At 21.1% G+C, this 21,759-nt stretch overlaps 2 protein-coding genes across 2 annotated transcripts; one reads left to right on the plus strand and one right to left on the minus strand.

Annotated features, from left to right (window-relative positions):
* Positions 1–2,009: 2,009 nt before the first annotated feature.
* Positions 2,010–10,329, minus strand: PY17X_0421700 (reticulocyte binding protein, putative; the record flags this gene model as incomplete). Its single annotated transcript, XM_022955136.1, has 2 exons — positions 2,010–10,147; positions 10,275–10,329. The coding sequence occupies 2 exons, from the start codon at positions 10,327–10,329 to the stop codon at positions 2,010–2,012; spliced, it is 8,193 nt and encodes a 2,730-aa protein (XP_022811603.1).
* Positions 10,330–16,192: 5,863 nt separating this feature from the next.
* On the plus strand, positions 16,193–17,380 carry PY17X_0421800 (PIR protein; the record flags this gene model as incomplete). The annotated part of the gene is made up of 3 exons (XM_022955137.1): positions 16,193–16,210; positions 16,334–17,224; positions 17,315–17,380. The coding sequence occupies 3 exons, from the start codon at positions 16,193–16,195 to the stop codon at positions 17,378–17,380; spliced, it is 975 nt and encodes a 324-aa protein (XP_022811604.1).
* Between the last annotated feature and the right edge of the window lie 4,379 nt (positions 17,381–21,759).

A 21,759-nucleotide genomic window follows, 5' to 3' on the forward strand; every position in this document is an offset into this window, starting at 1 on the left:
CTTTTTTTATATTTTTTATGAAAACACAAATGTTCTTTATGTTATCATTGTTGGTTATTCTGATAATAGTGTTAAAATAAGATAGAGTTGGAATAATATAGATGTATATATTGTTGTATTTTTTGTTTACTTTTATACTATGTTGTTTTACGCGTATTTGTATGAATTCCTATATTTTTATCTTTTTTAAGGAAACAATTATGGAATTATTAAAATTTTAAATAGTCCTAAAGTGTCTTGAATCTTTTTAATAATCGAATTTAATAACAAATTTAATGTTTTGATAAGAAGGTTTTTTAAGTTTTAGAAAATAAACTTTTAAAGCTATTAAAAATAAGAAACGAAATGATTATTTTTTATTATGGGATTTATTTTATAGGAAATGCTTCGTCGTTTCATGTTTTTTTTACGTGTCTTTCCGATTTAAACATAATATAAAAAACAATATGTATGGAAAAGGAAATATAAACTTAAAAAAAATGAAAAAGTATATATATTTGTTATGACGCTTACACATTTTTAAACGGGTTATATACTAATATGATTGATGCATAAACAAGTTTATATATTTCATGGGTAGATAACTGCGACATTGTTTTTTTTAATTATTCTTTTGTATTGTGTTACATGCATTATTTATACGATAATAAAAAGAGGAATAACTTGAAATAGATGAAAATTCTAAAATATAACATTAGTATGCGAACTTATAAACTTATTAAAATATAAAGAATATTTTTGTATATGTATTTTATATAATAACCAGGATTAAGTATCCCATTAAAAACATAAAAAATGTTACTACTGAGGATATGATAAAATTTTGTTATACATACTTTTTTTCTTAATTTAATTTTTGGGTGCTTATTCGAAGAGGGTGTTCAAAGGTATATTATAGTGTCTATTTATGATGGGATTCCAACATTTAATTAAATTATCCAAGGCAAATGCAAAGGGCACAAATATAATATCGATGGATGTTATGTGATATACGATTCCTTTTACAAATGACAAATGTGCTATTGTACACCCCCCGTTAATATTGGAATTACCATTTTAACGAGCAAAACAATAGTTGAAATTGGTTTATTAAATAAGCTTCTCATCTTTTATGATTTATATATATTTAGGGAACTTGTTATCATCATTTTATCATAAAAATTATCTATTATTTTAAATAAAAAGGATAATACTAAAATTTTGTTTTTTTTTGTATGAAAATTTTTTTATTTTTCTCAGGGATTGAAAGATATTCATTGTTTTCATTGTTACATAGGTTGCTGCAATAGTGCAATACACTAAGTATTTTCTATAAATTATTGGAAGTAAATAATTCTTTAACTCTGAATCCTCAAAATATTTTAATATACCAATTAAATCTTAGAATCATTAAAACCCTATAATTCCCTAATGATTTTTTTAGTATTTTTGATCGAAATTTTTATAATATAATCTTAAGATGATAGAAACCGTATATTGTTAATAGTATTGATAAACATATTTTTGCATATTAATGCAAGTTATAAAATTGTTTTTTATATATAACAACAAAGGTTATATATACAAATTATAATAATAACAAAAAAAAAACGAAAAAAATATAAAAATTAAAAAAAAAAATTGCAAATATTTTAATAAACATGAGACAATTTTTTTTAATGATTTTATTTTGTATGCATGTATGTATGTATGTATGTATATAATGCCCATTTAAGTATTAATTTATATTATAAAATTACAATTTATAAATGTGTGCCTACATGTAAAATTCGACAGTTAGCATTATATATGTAAATAAAAAAATTATTTTCAACATAAAAATTATTGTATTATATTGTAAAATATTTATATAAGGCACTTTTTATTATTTTGGGTTGTAAATTTCTTATAACTTTAATTGGGGGGAATACACATTTTTTAATTAATCATAGTAATTAAATTAAATATGAATATTAAACTTTGTGTATTCCGAAAATATAAAATGATGATATTTTATTACTTTAATTAAATCATAAATCTTCATTTATATTTATTTCTATAATTTCCTCTTCTCTTTCAAAATAGTTATTTTCCGACTCACCATAATTTTTTTCATTATTATCTAAATCCATTTCATTTGTATCATCGTGTTTTTTGAAAATTGAAATTGCATAGCACGCTATTAAACCAAATACAATTGCTCCCGCATATTTAATAGAATCTTCTGCATGTTTTGTTTTGGAGGAACCTTTTCTACCTGAATTTGAGTAATGATGACTTTTATATTTTGCATTATCAATATTATTATAGTATGTATTACTAGGATATTTTATTTGTGATATTTCTTGTTGGTTATTAATAGTATGCAAATTATTGTGATAGTGAGTACCATATTGTTTATATCCTAAATACTCTATACTCTTTTTATTTTTATTTATTGATTGGTTAAGGATATTTTGACTTTTATTTAAATCATTAAGTATTTTTTGGGCATCCTCTTCATGTTTGATGGCAGCCTTATATGAGATATCATTATTATTATCATTATACTTGGGTTTAATTAAAGCAATGAGGTTAGTAATCTCTGTGATTATCGATGCAACTTGGTTTTTGTAATTTGAAATTTGTTGTAATTTTACTTCGGATTCTTTATTATAATTTCGTATGTTTTCCATTGTATTGTCTATTTCATTTTTATTTGGATTATTCTCAATTTTGTTAAATTGGCGTTCAACATAATTGTGCATAGTATTAATATATGTGTCCATTTGTTCGCTTCTGCTTTCACGAGTAGCATTTTTAATATCTTCTAAACGATTTTGTATTTGAATGAGTTCATTTTCTATAGTTAAATCCATAGAAAACAGTGATTTTACATCATTTGCACTTTGTAATATGATAGTTATAATATTATTTATATTGTTACTGCCATAAAATTGGGTTTTAATTTCATATATTTTATTTTTAATTTGCTGAAATGATTGTATTGTGCTTTTTAAAATTTCTATAATTTTTGATACATGTTTTTCATCAATGCCTTGAATATGTTGCTTGATTATATTATTATCATTTTCATTAGTTGTAACAAAATTTAAGATATTTTGTATTTTTTCGGTTAATTGGGTAATTGTGTCTATATATAAGGTTATATTTTTGTTTTCTTTATTACTAATATTTTCTATTTCATGTACCTGACTTTCACGATTAACAATATCATGATATATCTCTTTAAGCACATTGAAGTTGGGTATTGTACTTTCACTTATTGCACGAAGGGATTGATTTTTTTTGTCAGAAATATCTTTATAAATTTGATTTAAATTATTTAAACTTTCTGTTAATTTATTTTTCTGTAGCTGTAAAATATTATCAAATTGTTTGGATATATCTAAATATTTTTCATTAATAAGATATATATTTGATAATTTAAAGGCTCGTATTTTTGTATACAATTGCCTTATGGATTCGATTGATTTTTGAAGTTTGGAATAGAAATAAATAATTTGTAGTTTATTGTTGTGTAATGTATTGGCATCGATATTGTTTGAATCTATTGAAAATAGCTTGGTTAAATTATTGATTATCTGAGTTACTTCCTTTTCTTTTTCTATTAAGTTATTATTATCGTTCGTAATATAGGTAATATTACTTGCAATATGTTTGTTTGTTTTATTCAAATTATATTTTGTTTGTAATGTATCGATGTCATCATTTAAAGAATCGGTACTATTTTTAATATATTCTAAATATGTTTTTGAAACTTTAGTTACAGACTTTATGAATTCCGGGTAATTAAATATTTTACTTTTAAGAGTCTCGACTAGTGTTGTATATGTAAAAAGTAGGCAGTCCTTTCTCATTTCTATTAATTTATCAATTAAATCATTTTTTTCTATTATTTTATCCTCAATACTTTTTATTTCAGTATTAAATACTTTAGTCATATCATTTAATTCGTCATTGGATTGCGTGCTAGAATCTTTTTTCTCTGAAGAATCGCGGTTATTTTCGAATTTTTCTAAAGTTTTAATTATATTATCCAGTTTTTCTTCTATAGTCGTTACATTAAAATTCATTCCAAACTTTTTTTTTTCCTGCTCATAATTGTTAATTTTTGTTTTTATTTGATTCTGTTTTGATAATTCTAAAGTAATATCATCATTTTGAGAATCACATGTTAATTGGTTTAATTCATTAAATTTATGTAAAACTAGTTTAACATCGTTTGATATTTTTTCTTTTTTATATTTTGTATCACTTATTGCGCCTTTTAATTCATTGGATACATGTATTTTTTCATATAGATGTCGGTTTTTGTTCATTAGATTTAAAGTATATTGCTCCTTTTTATGTGTATCTTGACTTTTTTTAAATATATCGAGAAGAGTATCATAAGAATTGCGTATTTTTGTATATATTTCTGATTCATTTTGTGGAGATGGAATAAATTTTAGTGTGTCTTTTGTTTCTGAATCTAAGCTAGATAATATAGCTATATTAATATTGTCAAGTAAATATATGCCTGAATTATTTTGTATTTGAATATTTAAAGAATATGCTAATTTAACCATATTTTTAAATATATTTTCTGCTTCATATTTATAATTATAATATGCTTTACCAATCATGTTCATATATGTATGTTTGGTTTGTTTTAGTATATCTAATAATGAATTTTCATCGGTTGAGTTTTTAACATTTTCAATATATTTTGAAATGTCATCTAAACCTTTGTTGATATTTGTATATTCATTTGTAAATTTATTATTCACATTATCTAATTTGGTTTTAAAATGTGTGACTATTCTATCAAATTCATTTTCTTTTATATAATTTAAATAGGATTTGGCTTTATTTACATGTTCTACATTTTTTAAGAGTGCATTTTGTGCGTTGATTCGTGTATTTTTAATTTTATCATATGTTATGGGTTCTTTTGAAACCGTTTCTAAATAATTTGCTATTAGATTATATGATTCCATAAACTCATTATATGTTTTATTCATTTCTGTGTTATATTTTTCCAAGTTTTCATTAGTGTTAATACCTTCTAAATCACTAGTGTTAAAAGAAGATATTATATTTTCTATTGTTGGTTTTATTAATTCTTTTGTTGATTCAATTTGGTTTTTATTTGTATCGGCATTTTCTTTTATTTTTTCGATAATTCCCATTTCGTAATTTTTTATATTATGATTTATATTATTTTCTATATTTTCAATTTCAGAATCAAAATTATCTAATTCTGTTTTTTGGTATTCAATGTTTTTTTTTTGGTCTTTGAGAGATTCTAAAAATGTTTGAAGGGTATTTAATATGTCTTCGTTATCTTTTAGTTTTATTCCTTGACTATTTATAGATAAATTTGATATTTGTTTCTCTATGTTTTCGGTTTCTTTTAAAAACTCATTTGATTTTGTTCTTATATCATTTATTTTTAAGAATTTGGTTTCGAATTTATCCAACGATGCCTGTATGCCTATAATTGCTTTGTTAGATTTATCATTGTTAGTAGTGTCATCTTTGATTTGGATTTGTTCATTTTTTATTGTGTTTATTTTTTGCTCAGATTTTTCTGCTTGCATGATATTTTCTTTATGCATTTTTTTTATTTCATTTATTATAATTTCTAAATCTGTTTTTGTTTGGATGATGTTATTTTTTAGCATTAACTCAGAAAATTTATTTAAAAGATTAATGGCTTCATCTTTATACTGTTCAAACTCTTTCTTATTATTTTCAATTGTTTTGGTATTTTTGTCCACCTCATCTTTATACTCTTTAGATTTATCAATATATCCCTTCAATTCATCTGAATTATAAATATTATGATTAGTGTCAGAATCACTTTTAGTTGTCATCATGTATTGTACTTTGTCATATGCTGCTTCTATATTTTTAAAATTCAATAATACGTTTTCATTATACTCTTCAGCTTTTTTAAAATAATCGTTGATATTGGTTTCGTCGTTTAAAATATAATTTTTGAATTCTGTAATATTCTTTATGCATTCAACAGCGTCTTCATCATTTGTAGTTGATTCGATTTTTGATTTACACTTTTCTAATTGGAATTTGCTTTTAAGAGTTTTAATTAATGTTTCTGATTTACCTAATTCCGATTTTACATTTTTATTATATTCTTCAATTTGTTTAGCATAGTTTTTTATATCATCAATCATATTTTTAATATTATTTGATTTTAAGATATTATATAGATTGGTAATTTCGCTTAAATAACGATTAATGTCGTTATTACGCTTTTGGGCGTCTAAAAGATACCCTTGTAACGTTTTTTTAATATCATTTATATTTGATTTCTCAGAATCTTCTTTTATTAGTTCTAAAGATTTTTCATGAATATCGGAAAAGTATTTTTCATTATCCTGAATAATAGTGTTAAATTCTTTGTATTTGAAATATTGTACATTAACCGTTTGTTTTTCCGCTATGAGTTTATTTTTTATATCATCAAATTCTGTTTTGCATTTTTCTATTGATTTTATCATATTTTCAGAATTTGTCTTTTCTTTATTAATTTGATCCCCAAATAATTTATTTAAACTTTGTTTGTATGACAAATTTATATTCTGTATGTTTTTTAATGAAATTGTATTATTTTTTATTTCTGTTATTTCACTTACTAATTTATTCATATTCTCGTATATACTTTTTGTTTTGTCTATTTTTGATACTATGGTTTCTTGTTTGTTTTCAATTTTCTTAAAATCGTCGTTAGATAGGGTTTTATTTGTTACATCTTCTAAATGACCTATTTGTGCTTTTATTTCAACAACATAGTTTTCTGATTTTTTTTTTATATTCTCTAATTTTTCTATGTTTTGACTTATATTTGTGTTTAAGACCGTAATTTCATTTTGAATTTTGGTAACTTCATCGTCATTCTTTATATTTATATCTTTCCCCAAATCATTAAAATTATAATTTGTTAATTTATCCTTTATTTCATTCAAATTAGTTATACTGATTTGTGCTTCCTTAAATATTTCTTTATTTAGGAGTTCAGCATTATTTACAATTAATTTTTTTATCTCTTCACTAATATTATAAATTGATGTATGAATTACTATTTCGATATTTGAAACATTTTTATTTGCATTAACATTTTTTTGCTCGATATCATTAATAGTCTTTTCTTTTTCAGCGAGTTGTTGATATAAGATGTTTCCTTCAGATGTTCCTAAATTTTCTTTTAAATTATTAAAATATGTTATCAATTCATTGTTATTCGCTTCGTAATTATTTAAAGACAATTCTGTGAATTTTTTTTCTAATTCTGTCTTTTTATCTGTTAATGTATTATTAAATTTATCTGTATATGATTGTTCTATTAAATTACAATTTTTTACAGTTTCAATATTTTTATTTAATATTTCATTTAATTCATTTTGCTTATTACGTAATTTTTCTATTGATTCTGTCGTATTTTTACATATTTTTAAATACCCATTTATCTTCTTAAGAGTATCGACATTTTTATATTCCATTTCAATAGATCTATTTGTTTCAACAATTAATGATTTAGTATCATTAAATTTACTTTCATAATTGTTCAATTGGTCATCTGAAATTTCTTTTTTTATTTTATTTACCAATTCAATAAATGATTCTTTCTCTGTGTTAACCTTTTCTTTATGATTATTTTCGAAATCAGTAAATAGGTTTACTTTATTTAAGATGTCATCTTTTGTACGTTTCATTTCATTTATGGTTTTGTTTATTTCGTCTTCTTTGGTAGATATTGTCTTGATGTATTCTTTGTATTTTTCATAGTTTTGTTTTGCTTCTTCGTCCTTTACATTGCCTATATTACTTTGATCATTATAATTATTTTTTATTTCTGAAATTTTAGATTTATATTTATTTAATTCTTCATTGTATTTAGAATATTCATTTATATTACTTGACAACTGGTTTTCTTTATTTTTAAAATCTTCTACTATTTTATTTATCTCATTATTGAGTTCTCCATATATATATTTTTTTATCTTCGCAATAGTGCTCAAAAGTTCATTTTTGCTATTTTCAATGGTACTTAATTTTAATTCAACTGTTTCAGTTTCCATTTTTTGAATTTTATTATATTCTTTATATATTTTCGATTTTAAATCTTCAAGTTTCGTTTTGTCTTCTGCATTATCAATGTCATTTTCTTTAACTATAGAAGATAATTCATTGTAAAGTTCATCAATGTCACCTTCATAAATTTTAGATAACTCTGATTTTATTGTACTATATATTGTATCTTTGTTATTTACATATTCCGTAAGTTGATATGGTGAGGCTTTAGCTAATTCATCAATGTATGTATTGTTATTTTCTATTATCTTCTTTAAGTCAACTGCTTTTTTAACATATTCATTTTTGTCAGATATGTTTTTAATTTTTTCTTTTAATTCAATTTTTAACGTGCTTAGATATATGCTTGCATTATTTATTTCCAAATATTTGTCAAATAAACCGTTAATTTCTTTTTCCAATTGAATAGAATCTTCACTGTATCCTTCTAATTCTGTTCTTATTTTGCGTTTTAATGTTTTCCAATCTTTTGCTAATGTATAAGACTCCTTCAATCCATTTTCTATTTCTTTATAAGTTTGTTTATTTAATTTTTGATCGATTTCAGAAAGAATTTTATTTTTTGAAACAACGCTCCTTTTGTAAAGTTCCATAGAATCAATTATGTCTTTGAAGTCTTTCATCCTCATTAAAATTAAGCTTACAGTGTTATCTTGGTCATCATTTTTGCCAAGAGTTTTTTTATTATCATAAGAACCCCATTCCTGTTTAAATATTTCAAAAAATCTTGTTTCTAATGCTGTTAAATTCGGTTTGGGTATCGAAATATTAAATTCATCAATATCATCTTTAAGGATTTGATTGTTATCTGGATCAGGTTTCTCTATTAATAGTTTTCCTAGCGTTTTAATAAAACGGTTTAATACTTCTTTTTGATACTTATATACTGATTCCATAGATTGTAGATTACCTGAATTATAAATGAAAATAGCTTTATGTGTTGCTATTTTTTTAAATTCTGGAAAGTAGTTATAGTAATATCGTATAAATGTTCCATCTAATTGATATTTTTGCATGTATTGATAAGCCCTTATACATTTGACCCGGGACTTATTAGATTTGTCTATAATATCTTCAAATTGCTTTTCTAAAAAAAATAGTTTCTTTTTAAGACTTGCTTGTGCATTCTCAGACTCTAAAATTTGAATTAGTGATTTTATATATGGAATAGTTTCTTTATCACTGAACATCGGATATTTGTTTATAGTTCCCAATTGAAAGATCATATGATTTTTTGTATTAGTAGCATACTTTTTATAAATGACATCTACATTCCGATTTTCATAATAAGCTAAATGATCATATTCTGGTACCACCGATAAAAAAGAATTATCTACTTTGAGTTCTAGTTTTTTGAATCGTGGAATCATGCAATTCACATATTGCGATTTGGAATCTTCATATGGAATATAATAATCATGCATGGGATTCTTATAAAATTCGTAAAGAGGACTTTGAAAATTGAACATTTCATTTATTACTTTGTTTTTTTGAGGTTCACATTCTTTTATTGCCGTTTGTATATCATTATATGCGTTATAGTGTTTACTTCGTGAGATATTTATTACAGTTGTTGAATTGGAATATATTTGATGGAGTATATCTCGAATTTCTTGATAAGCCTGTAGTTTCACATAAAAAAAATTTAAGCTATTTGTTGGAATTGATACACCATATATAATATCTATTATATTATATAGAGAATGATCGAATGTGGGTGTAACGAAGTTTTGGATAAAAGAACTCTTAACTATAGTTGCTTCTCTATTTGTTTGTTCATTTTCATTATTAAAACTTTTAAAAGTATCGAAGTCGTTTTTATTTGTGTAGTCATTGTATAATATGACTTTGTCATTCGCAGTGTTTTTTTGATTTCCAAAGTAAGTAATTGAATGAGGTTGTATAATTTTATCATTAATGACATTATTTTGATTATTACATTGTTCTTCATTTGAAGAGTTTGAATTATTAAAATCTACTCCTTTTGAATTGTGGTACGAATAAAAATTGTTTAACTGTGCATCATGATTCCTTTTTTCCGCTTCAATTTTTTTCCCATAAACTACTCCTAGATATAAAATTTGAAAAAGATTAAGTATGTTAATATATAAGTGCATAAATTTATATGAATATATGTTAAATAAATTTGTGTATTATAAGAATTGTAACTATTAGTTAAATGTCTCTATTATTACCTAATGAAGTAAACAAAACAATATAAGTAGTAATAATATGAACAAATTTTTTCATTGTTAAAATATAATATATATTCTAGAATAAAAAATAATTTGTACTACATGTGTTTATTTCTCTATTTAATGACAATGTTTTTTATTTTAATTTTTTTATTTAGAATTTCCTCTTTTAATATTCTTTCTTGTATATAGTTACATCGTTTTGTTTTGTAAAACTAAAAAAAATGTATGTATATAGAACAAATAATTAATAATTATTAAGTAAAAAAATTATAGTCATAGTATATAATTACTAATGAACAAATAAATAATTGATGGTGTAGAAATAAAAAAAAAAATTATTATCTCATACACCTTTAAGAAATTTCTATAAATAAAAAAATTGGCACCTAAAACAACTTTTTTTTAAATTAAATTATTCTGCAACTCAAATAATAAAAAAAATTATAAGAATTAATTAAAAAAAATGGAAACAATCAATAAGATAATCCTCTCTTTAGTGAGCACATAATTAATTTACACAAAATATAATTATAGGTATATAAAGGAAGTTAGAAATTTGTAACAGGATATTTTTGTTTTTTTTTATTCATGAATAAATGTTTTTTCGTTTTTAATTTAAAATAAGATCCATATTTTAAATAATAATAATAATTCATGCATCGTTTTATAATAAATAATTAGCGTTATAGTATATAAAACTTAATTTAAGATAACGGACATGTTCCACGCATGAGTTTTGTTTTAATTTAATTTTTATAATATTCATCGAACCACGTTTATCAAGAATTACATAAAAATAAAGAACTGCATAAATATATAAGTAAAAATTATAAAAAAAAATGCACAATAAGCCCAATATGTTGCCTCTAGATTAAATCTAAGCTTGTAACACACAAAAAAATTATAAACATTAATATTAAAAGAAAACCATAAATAATTTTTTTTTTATAAATTTAAACTTACATTTAAACGTTTAATATAAATTATACATTATTAATGCATAATATTGATATATTATATATTAATGTTAAGTTTTTATTAGCCATATATAATACCCTTATAAATGATATCATAACTGCAATCATTATATTTAAAATTAAAATCAATTATATATATTGATAAAAAAAATACAATATAAATATTTGCATAATAAATAATGTAAATGTTAATTATATTAATGCAATTCTTGAATTTCATTACTTTAAATTCATGTTAAAATTGAAATTCATGAAATAGGAATATTTTACATGATTTAATTTATTTCCATAAGGTATAGCATTATATTATAAACATTATTTTTCTTTATTAATCGTTTTTATATGTGTAGATTGGGGAATTTTAATATACATAAAATAAACACATTTTGAAATAGCTAAAATGAAAAAAAAAATTTCATAATATATTTTGGTTGCAACTATTTTATAATGATTAATAAAAAATAGGGATATAAAATTAGCGATATCTATTCTTCTATATATTTTTTTTAGCAGTTACATTAATGATTAAATACTGAAATATGTTTAATTCAGTCAATGTCATATTTATGCATGATGTAAATTTTGTAGGGAAATTATATAACAATTCATTTTTTTTTAATTATAATTTATTGTTATTATAGATATGCAAACTCGTAAATCTATATTTTAAACATGGGATATTTATAAGAAATAAATATTACTCTAAATAATGCATTTTAAACACTTAAAAAAGTAAATGTTATAGATAATTTTAAAAAAATTATATCGAGCGCATTAATTATTCCAATGCGGTATACAATGAGGCATCATCAACAATAAGAACAAGGCAAATAATAGTAGTAATAAATAAATAAGCACAATTCTCATGTAAGGACAACTTATACGTAAACCAATATATGATTGTTGTTCATAATATTTTATATATGTATTTATTTTTGTGTTAAAGAAATTTGAATGCACATGAATTTAAAGGTGGATAATGTTTAAAAAAAAATGCAAACCTTCGTTTGATATTATTTCATTAGGAATTTGTATTTATTTCTGCTCAGGATTTTATGAGTTTTATATTTATTTGTTTTTTATTATGAAAATATTTAGAAAGTCATATTGTAAAAAGAATGCAGGATGTAACTAATAAAGATAAAATATAATTTAAAATAAATATTAAATTATAAAATTTCTTATTCACAATCACACATATTAAGTAATAAACATATGATAGTTGTATTTTAGATTACTAGTATACTACCTCTTTCTTTATTTTCCTGCAACTTTAAAGTATCAGACTAAATAATTAAGTTATATTTTAAAACACTTTTTATGACTAAAATACTATTTCAGCATATTATAAAAATATACAAATATCATAAATGTATTTTCTTTAGGATTTTACTATTTTAATTTGGTATCCCAAATAAAATTATGTCGAACCATTTTAAATTGATTGAATTAACATAAATTCCATACGACTATTAATTTTTTGAGTTCGTCAAATAAAGGTTAAAAATGAAAAATAGTTTGTAGAATATTTTCTTTTGGTTCTTTAAGGCTGCTATTGTTTGAAAATCATTATCTAAATAATGAAATTGTAAATATAAAAATCATTGCTTAGGAAATATGAACAATAATAGCATAAGAACGAGTGACGATGAAACTTTTAGAATAAATAAAGGTACACAAATTAAAAGTTTTAATTTCACTAAAAGAGAATAATAAAAAGGAAAAAAGAGAAAACGATATGAAAATGACACACAAAAAAAATATTACAACTAATAGTTAAAGAATATAAAGGATTAAATAATTCAAATAAGAATGCATTAAATTAGCATAAACAACATTTGTTATTATTAATAGGAAGACAATATTAGCAATGTAGAACAATCTTAGAAGCTGGTATAGTTATATTTAACTTCCTAGAGAAACTAAAATTTACAATTGATGGAACATATTATATGAAAATATATCCATGTATATTTCCTATTATTTAAATTTAGTTTACTTGGTAAACAGGTTTTAATGTGATTAATTCTAAGAATCTAAATATATTAATAAGTTACATATCCCTTTTTGTTTTAAAAATTGTTTACATTCGTGCAACACAAAAAAGACAGTATAAAGTAATAGTAAAGGGAAACCAAATAAATAAAAAAGTTAATATTTTTGGAATAACCTTTTTTAATATTATTTTTATAATTATATAATATGAAATAATAATTTAAATTTTTATTATCAAATTGTGATGTTAATAGTTTAGCGACAATTTTCCTAAAATTATAAACTCAATTAAATGTAATATTATATATTTTTATGGTAATTTTAAACATGTGTTTTATTATTATATATAGGTAGTCAGGATTATGTGCCATGAGTTATAGTTTTGGATTATGAATATTAAATGCATCTTTATTTAATTTTTTATAATTTGATAATATTTATTGATATGTAAATGTTGATTATATATATTTACCATTTTTGTATGTTTAATTTCGAGCTGAAGTCAATGTGCAACCAAAAAAGGGGACATCATCATTAACATGAAAGGTGATACATAATATATTATAACTTGTGAAAATATGTTAATATGTGCTATATTAAATTATGTATAACGCAATATGCTTCTTCATTTGATGAAAAATTTATTTAGTAAAACTTTTAATTTTTGCTACAATTACTTTAATTGAAACTATATTATACCAATTGAGCTGTAATAATAATACTACATATGTATCTATATATTATAAAACATGCATTATGAATATTCATGTACATTACACTATATATTAGATTAATATGCGTTTTTAAGATTAATTAAACATTATATTAATATATAGCCATAAAATATAGATGCATGGAATACCGATCGAGAATAGACAATATACCATCGCCTATAAAATATTAATATGCATCTAACATTTTTAGTAATACATAAAAATTGAACTATATATACAATATTTTTTTAAGTTTTAATGTAATTATTATTCTTTTTTTGTATTCCTTTTACATTTTTATTAAAATTAATTAGTAATATAGAAGTTGTTTTATATGCTTTAATTTATTTACCATAAAGGTATAATATTAGATTAATCACTATTAATTTTTAAATTATATATTTTTAGGTATAAATAAATTATATTTTAAAATAGATAAAAAAAATAAAATATAAGTATATTAATAAATTTCATGTAATGTTTTGTTTTAATAATTGTTTTAATCATTATAAATAATATGATATATAGAATTCGTTATTATTATATGATTATACATATAATTTAATAAAATACTCTACTAATAACTAATATTGAAATATTGTTTTATTGTGGAAACTTCATATAATTAAATATTAATATTAATTTTATCAAGAAGGCAAATAATAATTAATTTCTTTTGAGCTAATAATATTTTTTATTAGGTTATCATATATATACAAATTCACAAATATATAATTTAAATATAATGTTTTTACGAAATGGTATATATGTTCTAAAACGTAATAATTTAAAACAATGTAACAGGAAAAATTATTAATTGGTTTAAAGTATTACTCTTGAGTGCATTAATTACCTCATTGTAGTATACAGTGATATATCATTAATAACAACAATAATAATATTATATTAATATATTATGTTCATTTGATACACTATATGGGTATAAATTCATTATATATATTCTTAACATTTGATAATATTACAATGTACGTACAAAAAATCATATGAAATATTATAATCTTTAGTTAAGTATACTTTTAATGCGATAATATTAGAATTAACACTACCAAGAAAAATAATATTATTAATTCTATAGTTTCCTTAAAAATATAGTTTATTATAAAATATAAAAGGAAGCTATATATTTAGAAAATAATTATAAAATATTTCTAATGAAGGATTTTAATATATACATGAATTGAAAGGTTTAATGATAAAAAATATAAAGCATAATTAAAATATGTAGAATAGGTAAATTTTATGTAGCAACATCCTTGTCTTAAAAAGCATACTTCCCTTATCTCTCCTATCTAAAATGTAAATATACCAACCTAATACACATAGTTTTCTATTATACTTTAAAATTTGCATAAATACTTATTTATGTGTTATATATTTAATATTTACTAAGTATTATTTTAAAAAACATGTACGTTCAAAGGCTTATTTAAACTTATAAATAGCATAATACGGTTTCAGTGCTAATTGTCGTTTTAAAGAATGGAAAAAATGGCAAACTATATTATAAAATTACCCAATAAGGTATACACCTAAATTGAAGTATATAGGAATAAAAATCAGGTTATTTAATGCATTAAACTTATTTTTTAATTTATTTATATTAATTAGAAATAATATAAATTTATGTAATTTGGATAGAAATATAAGTACATAACTTAATTTGAAAATACTATAATTTTAATAAAACAGTGGTATATAGTATTAGAAACAAGTATATAAATATTTAAAATATATTAGAAAATATATATTTATATACTTTTAAAAATTATACTAGTAATAGATTTATGAATTTTTACATATTTACAGGTTCAAAGACATAAATCTATTTATTAAAGCATGAGAAACAAATTTTTATTTTTCTATATTGAGACATAAGTATAAGGGGGGGTATTTTAAACTCATTACAAAATCCCTTAAGTTTTTATAATGGATACTATTAATAATTATGAATTTAAGCATAAATTATGTTATACATATGAGCAAAATAAATATCTCCAATTTAAGGCAGTTTAGCTAATTTCAATAAATTATATATAAACTTACTATTGCATTATTACTTTACATTAATTTTAAGTTAATATAAAAATAAAATGAAGTTAACTACAGATTATTTTCATATAGAGAATCCAATTTTACGTCCACTATTTTGATGCAGTATATATGAAATTAATATGATGACTAACTTATAGTTCAAAAATAATTTTCCAATATGTTAACTAGTAATGTGGTACATATAATTTCTTGAATAAAAACATTTGTTATTACACATTTTTGATATTGTATTATCTATAAATTAATAATAAGTTCATTTAATAGACATTTTATTTGATTTTTTAAAATTGCTTCTTAGTGTGGACAATTTGAAAATATGCGGAAGTTTTTTCTCGATGAATTGAGTGATTCTGGAAATTATATATTTACAAAGAATTTTTTTAAAGAATATTGCTCTGATAATAATTGTGACAGTGATATCAATAAGATTGATGCTGGATGTTTATGGTTATTTAATAAATTTTATGGTAATCGTAATAGTTTTTCGAATTATGCAGATGACAAGGTTGATATTGTTGTATACTTTATGATGTGGTTAGCCTATAAATTAAATCAAAAGTCAAATGCACAATTCCCCAATCTTAATGAATTTTATAGTAAGTATATGCAAAATGCCGATGAGTACAAAAAACCTATAAATGGTGTTACAGGGTATACAAGCTATATTGATCTTATAAATAAACATAATTATTTGGTGAATATTTCTAATGAAAATCTGTCTAAATTTTATGATTTATTTAAAAAATTATGCAATATGATTAATAATTCTGATAAAAGAGAAACATATTTAGAAAAAGCTAATGAATTTGGTGTTGAATATGAAAAACTCTTTAATGTTAATGTTAATGATACTGAAGATAGCTCATATACTAGAATATTGTCTATATTATCAAATGATTATACTAATTATGGAAAGACTATTGCTAATCCTAAAATGCGAAATATATTACCAAAACTTGTAACGGAAAAAAAAATATCACAAGTTTCTGAATCAAGTCCTAATGATACACAAATGGATGTCTCCTCGAGTGGAATATCAACATCAATTTCTGGAATTGAAGTATCAAGCTCTGAAACTGAACCATCAGATTCTGATTCAGTATCCCCAAGTTCATCGATATTAAATAAATTAATTTTAATTCCAATCATATTTGTTGCAACATTAATTTCATTAGGAATTGCATATAAGGTAAATAATAAGTCAACTAAAAAATATATTCAGCACTGATTATTTTGTGAATATAAATAAATTATACATTTTTTAAAATTTTTATATTAGTATTCGTTATTTGGATTTCGGAAACGATCTCAAAAACAATATTTAAGAGAAAAGCTAAAAAATTAAAGAAGAAAATGGATCATTAATATATGTTTCGAAGAAAGTGACTATTTCCGGAACAGTAATAATGATTGATATATTTAAAAAACTGTCTATTTGGAAGTAATTTTTGACCATAATTTTGGGGTCTATAAGAATAATTAAATAATATAACCAATAAAATATAAAGTTATATGTTATATTTATTGTATTTTTGTATGTTTTTGCATAATTTTTATATATTTTTTATGTTGTGAGTTAGTATTAAGTATTATATTGTATTTAATTTTGAATAATTTGATAATATTTATTAGTTTAAGGAATTGTTTTAAATATATATAGGAAACAAGTTATTAAAAATATGTATAGGATAAGTTGTAGATTTTAATATTTATATTAAGTCTAATATCTAAGAAAAAATGAGTATGAAAAGGAACGAATAAAGAAATATATTTTGAAAAATTATAAGAATTGCATTTTGTATTAATATAACTTAATGGTAAATATTTTGAACTATGTACTTTTTGTATGTTATTGTTAATTTGTGATTAATGGTTTATGTGTAAATTGATCAAACATTGGAATCGACTTGGTCCTAGAAGAGAACACCGATTTAAATAATTACGATGCATAATATGAAAAACTGGAAGAGAAGAAGGGGAAGTAAGGAAGAACGATGAAAAAAGTTGTAAATTGCGTCGATTAGAAAATGGGATTATCAAATATATACAAACCTATGCAAGCCGATCCTTTATCATTTATTAATTTATATTTTTTGTTAATTTTTTGTTTATAAAAGAAAAAGCGATTATTTGTATGATAAATTTAATTAAAATTTATTTGAAGTCGAATTTAAAGAATAATAAATAGTAAATTTGTCTATTAACATAAAGAAGTATTGTGTATATATGATACATGTCAAGAGTTTGTTTCTTATTTTATAATAAAACATAAAATAAATTTTCTATATGATAAATTCTATATTATAAATGAATTATAATATTTATTTGTCTTTAATTATTATTTATAAAAGTCAAAATATTGTATTGTTTAAATACCAAATGTGTCTTAACATCTGTTAAATTAATATAATGAAAATAAAAGTTAATAGTATTAAGTGTATTTAATTTTTCGATTTGAGATAAAAATAAATTGGTACCTCTTTCAATATATTGGTTCTATATGTATTATTTTTGTGATTTTATATTATAATTGATTGTTTTTTGAGTTACATTTAAAAATATGAATATTTTATATTATTTTAATAGAAATAGTATATTTAATGTTGTATATTCATAGATATATAAATAAAATTATCACATCCCAATTTATGGAAAAAAAAAATTAACAAAAAGTGGTAAATAAAATATAAAATGTTATTAAGTATTATATAAAATCGGAGTACAACAATACGAAACCATTTAAATGTAAATAACAATGGTGCTTTGTTAATGTTTTCATTATATGTTTGTATTTATTCATATAAAAAAATATGTGTGTATCTAATTATTTTATTATTTTAATTGGCGTTTATTAATTTGTTTGGATGTAAACAATAATAGAAAACATAAGCTTATATATTACAATTGTATCATTAAATATACCAACATATTATAAATTACATTAAAAGACTATTTGCATAAAAAATTTTCAAAAAATATATCTTATGGAAAAATTATTATATTCATATATTTTTTTATAATTAAATATCAAAAATGTTGTATTTCTTAGAGAAAAAATAATATTTATTTGAAAAAAAAAATAATATTTATATCCATAAATACTTTTAATGGAAATAACGAAAATGATTACAAAAATTACATTAAATAATTTTATACATAATGCAAAAAATTAATAAATGAAATGTCATATTTTTTTATAAATATATTAATTTATTCATAAATTTTATAACAAAAAGCTAATAAATATGAAGTTATCATTATTTCATTTATTTAATAAATAAAGTTAAAAATGAGAATCCGCATTTTAATATATGTTTTTTTCTTCAATTATTATTTGTTTTTTTGAGTATGCCAAAAATGTAAGTTATATATTATTTTCTTTTGTTATTAATAATATTTCATTATAGCTTTCGTATATATTTGTTTTACATTAGCCCTATATGATTGTTCCATGTGGTGGTAAGACACTTAAGTTAAAGAAACAATTAAAATTAATTACACACATGTTAATAAATATTTCATTTCTTTGCAGGAATTATACCTTGTAAATGAGAGAACCATCTGTTTTGAAAGGAATATAACCAATTTTAAAAATAATAGGGTATTAGAAGATGCAGGCAATCCGATTTAAATACTGTAGATAATAAAACGCGAGACATATTTTATGGATTTTGAAAAGAACTATAAGAAGTAAAAAAAGAGCTTGATAATAAAAGAAATGATGAATTAAAAATGCAACCGATAGAAGATAAAAAAATAACAAAAAAAGATGAAAATAATTATGTATCATAACATGAAAGTTTTAGATAATTGAAAAATTATGAAAGTATTTTGGAGAGTGGAAATGATAATTTTGAAGATAAATATAATAAATTACATCAAGTGAAAATTATAAGAAATTAAAAATTAGTCGAAAGCTAAAAAAATAAAAAATTATTTAAGAAGTTTACGATATATATGGTATTTCGTTTTTTGATAGCAGCATCAGGAGGGGATGGGTTCTTAATAATATTACTTTACCATATACGGTTTCCATAATTATGAAATGTTTAAAAATCTTTAAATTTTGCTCTAAATCAGAAAAGGTACCAAGATAATCATTCTTTATTATTATGTTTTATTATACCTGTTTAAATGATTAAAAATAATATATTGAATGTTTTATGGCATAAAAGTTACATTTTTTACATTCTATAGAATAATGAAATTTGATTTAAGTGTTTGTTTTATTATTATATATATTTAATTTAATATATAATTAATTTATATTTTTTAGTGTTTGTCAAAAACTCATTTATCCTTATTTCCATGCATATATATTATATATTAATGGATTTTGAATTTACTCATTTTTAGTTAATATTTATAATTATTTTAAATAAACTTAATTTAAGCATATTTATTAATAAAATTACACGCTGTATATAGAGTTTATGGTTCTGTTTATCGTTTCGCTTTGGAGAACTCGTATTTTGGGTCATGATTCTGTACTGTGTGTTATAGTTTTGTTTTATGAAATCTATGTTTTTGGTTAGATTTATGTTTTTATTAATTTGTTTATAATTTGATCGTATTTATTGGTCTTTGAATAATAATTAAATATATCTACTATACATGTATGTTTAATCTCGAGATGAAATTCAAAATTTTAAATATGCAACCAAAAAAGGGGTGCTTCCATTAATATGAAAGGGTCTGTATAACATTTTGTCATAAATTATAATACATATAATTGAGTGTTCATATCGATTTAATATGATTAAAATAAAATGTCTAAATTGCATATATTAATATATATATTGACTATATATGAATTCATATTATGTTATATAATATTGGCTATTATATAAAGCTTGCTAACCCAGAGTTATATTGAGTTATGCATATAATAATATGTTTCATTATTTGATTGAAATCGTATTTAGTAAATCTTATAATTTGTGTCACTATTTTTTTATTTAAATTATAGCTTTTCAATCAAACTATATAGTAATATTATGTATGAGGCTATAAATTATATTAGATTCATTTGGAATAATTGTCTGCAATATAATATAACTTCAGGTTATTATGCATATGTTTAAGATTAATTAAACATATTGTAATCTATAATAGGTAGTCATAAAATATAGATTCATGTCATATCAACCGATATTCGATAATACAACATTGGCTATAAAAGGCATTTTATGCATCTAACATGATTAGTAATACATAAAAAATTGAACTATATATACAATATTTTTTAAGTTTTAATTGTAGTTACTATTATTTTTTTGTTTTCCCTTTACATTTTTATTAAAATTAATTAGTAATATAGAATTTGTTTTATACGCTTTAATTTATTTACCATAAAGGTATAATATTAGATTAATTACTATTAATTTTAAAATTTTATATTTTTAGGTATAAATAAATTATGTTTTAAAAGATTTAAAAAATAAAATATAAGTATATTAATAAAATTTCATGTCATATTTGTTTAATAATTTGTTTAATAATTTGTTCTAATAATTTTTTTTAATAATCTGTTTAATAATTTTTTTAATAATTTGTTTAATAATTTTTCTAACAATTGTAAATAATAAGATATATAGAATAGCGCTATTGTTCTAATATATATATAATATTGTATCCATGACTAAGCATTGAAATATGTTAAATTTTGGAACCATATACAATTATATATTAATGCAAAGTATATAGAAAAAGTATGTAATAATT

The sequence above is a fragment of the Plasmodium yoelii genome (assembly GCF_900002385.2).
Source record: "Plasmodium yoelii strain 17X genome assembly, chromosome: 4".
NCBI classification, from domain to species: Eukaryota; Apicomplexa; class Aconoidasida; order Haemosporida; family Plasmodiidae; genus Plasmodium; species Plasmodium yoelii.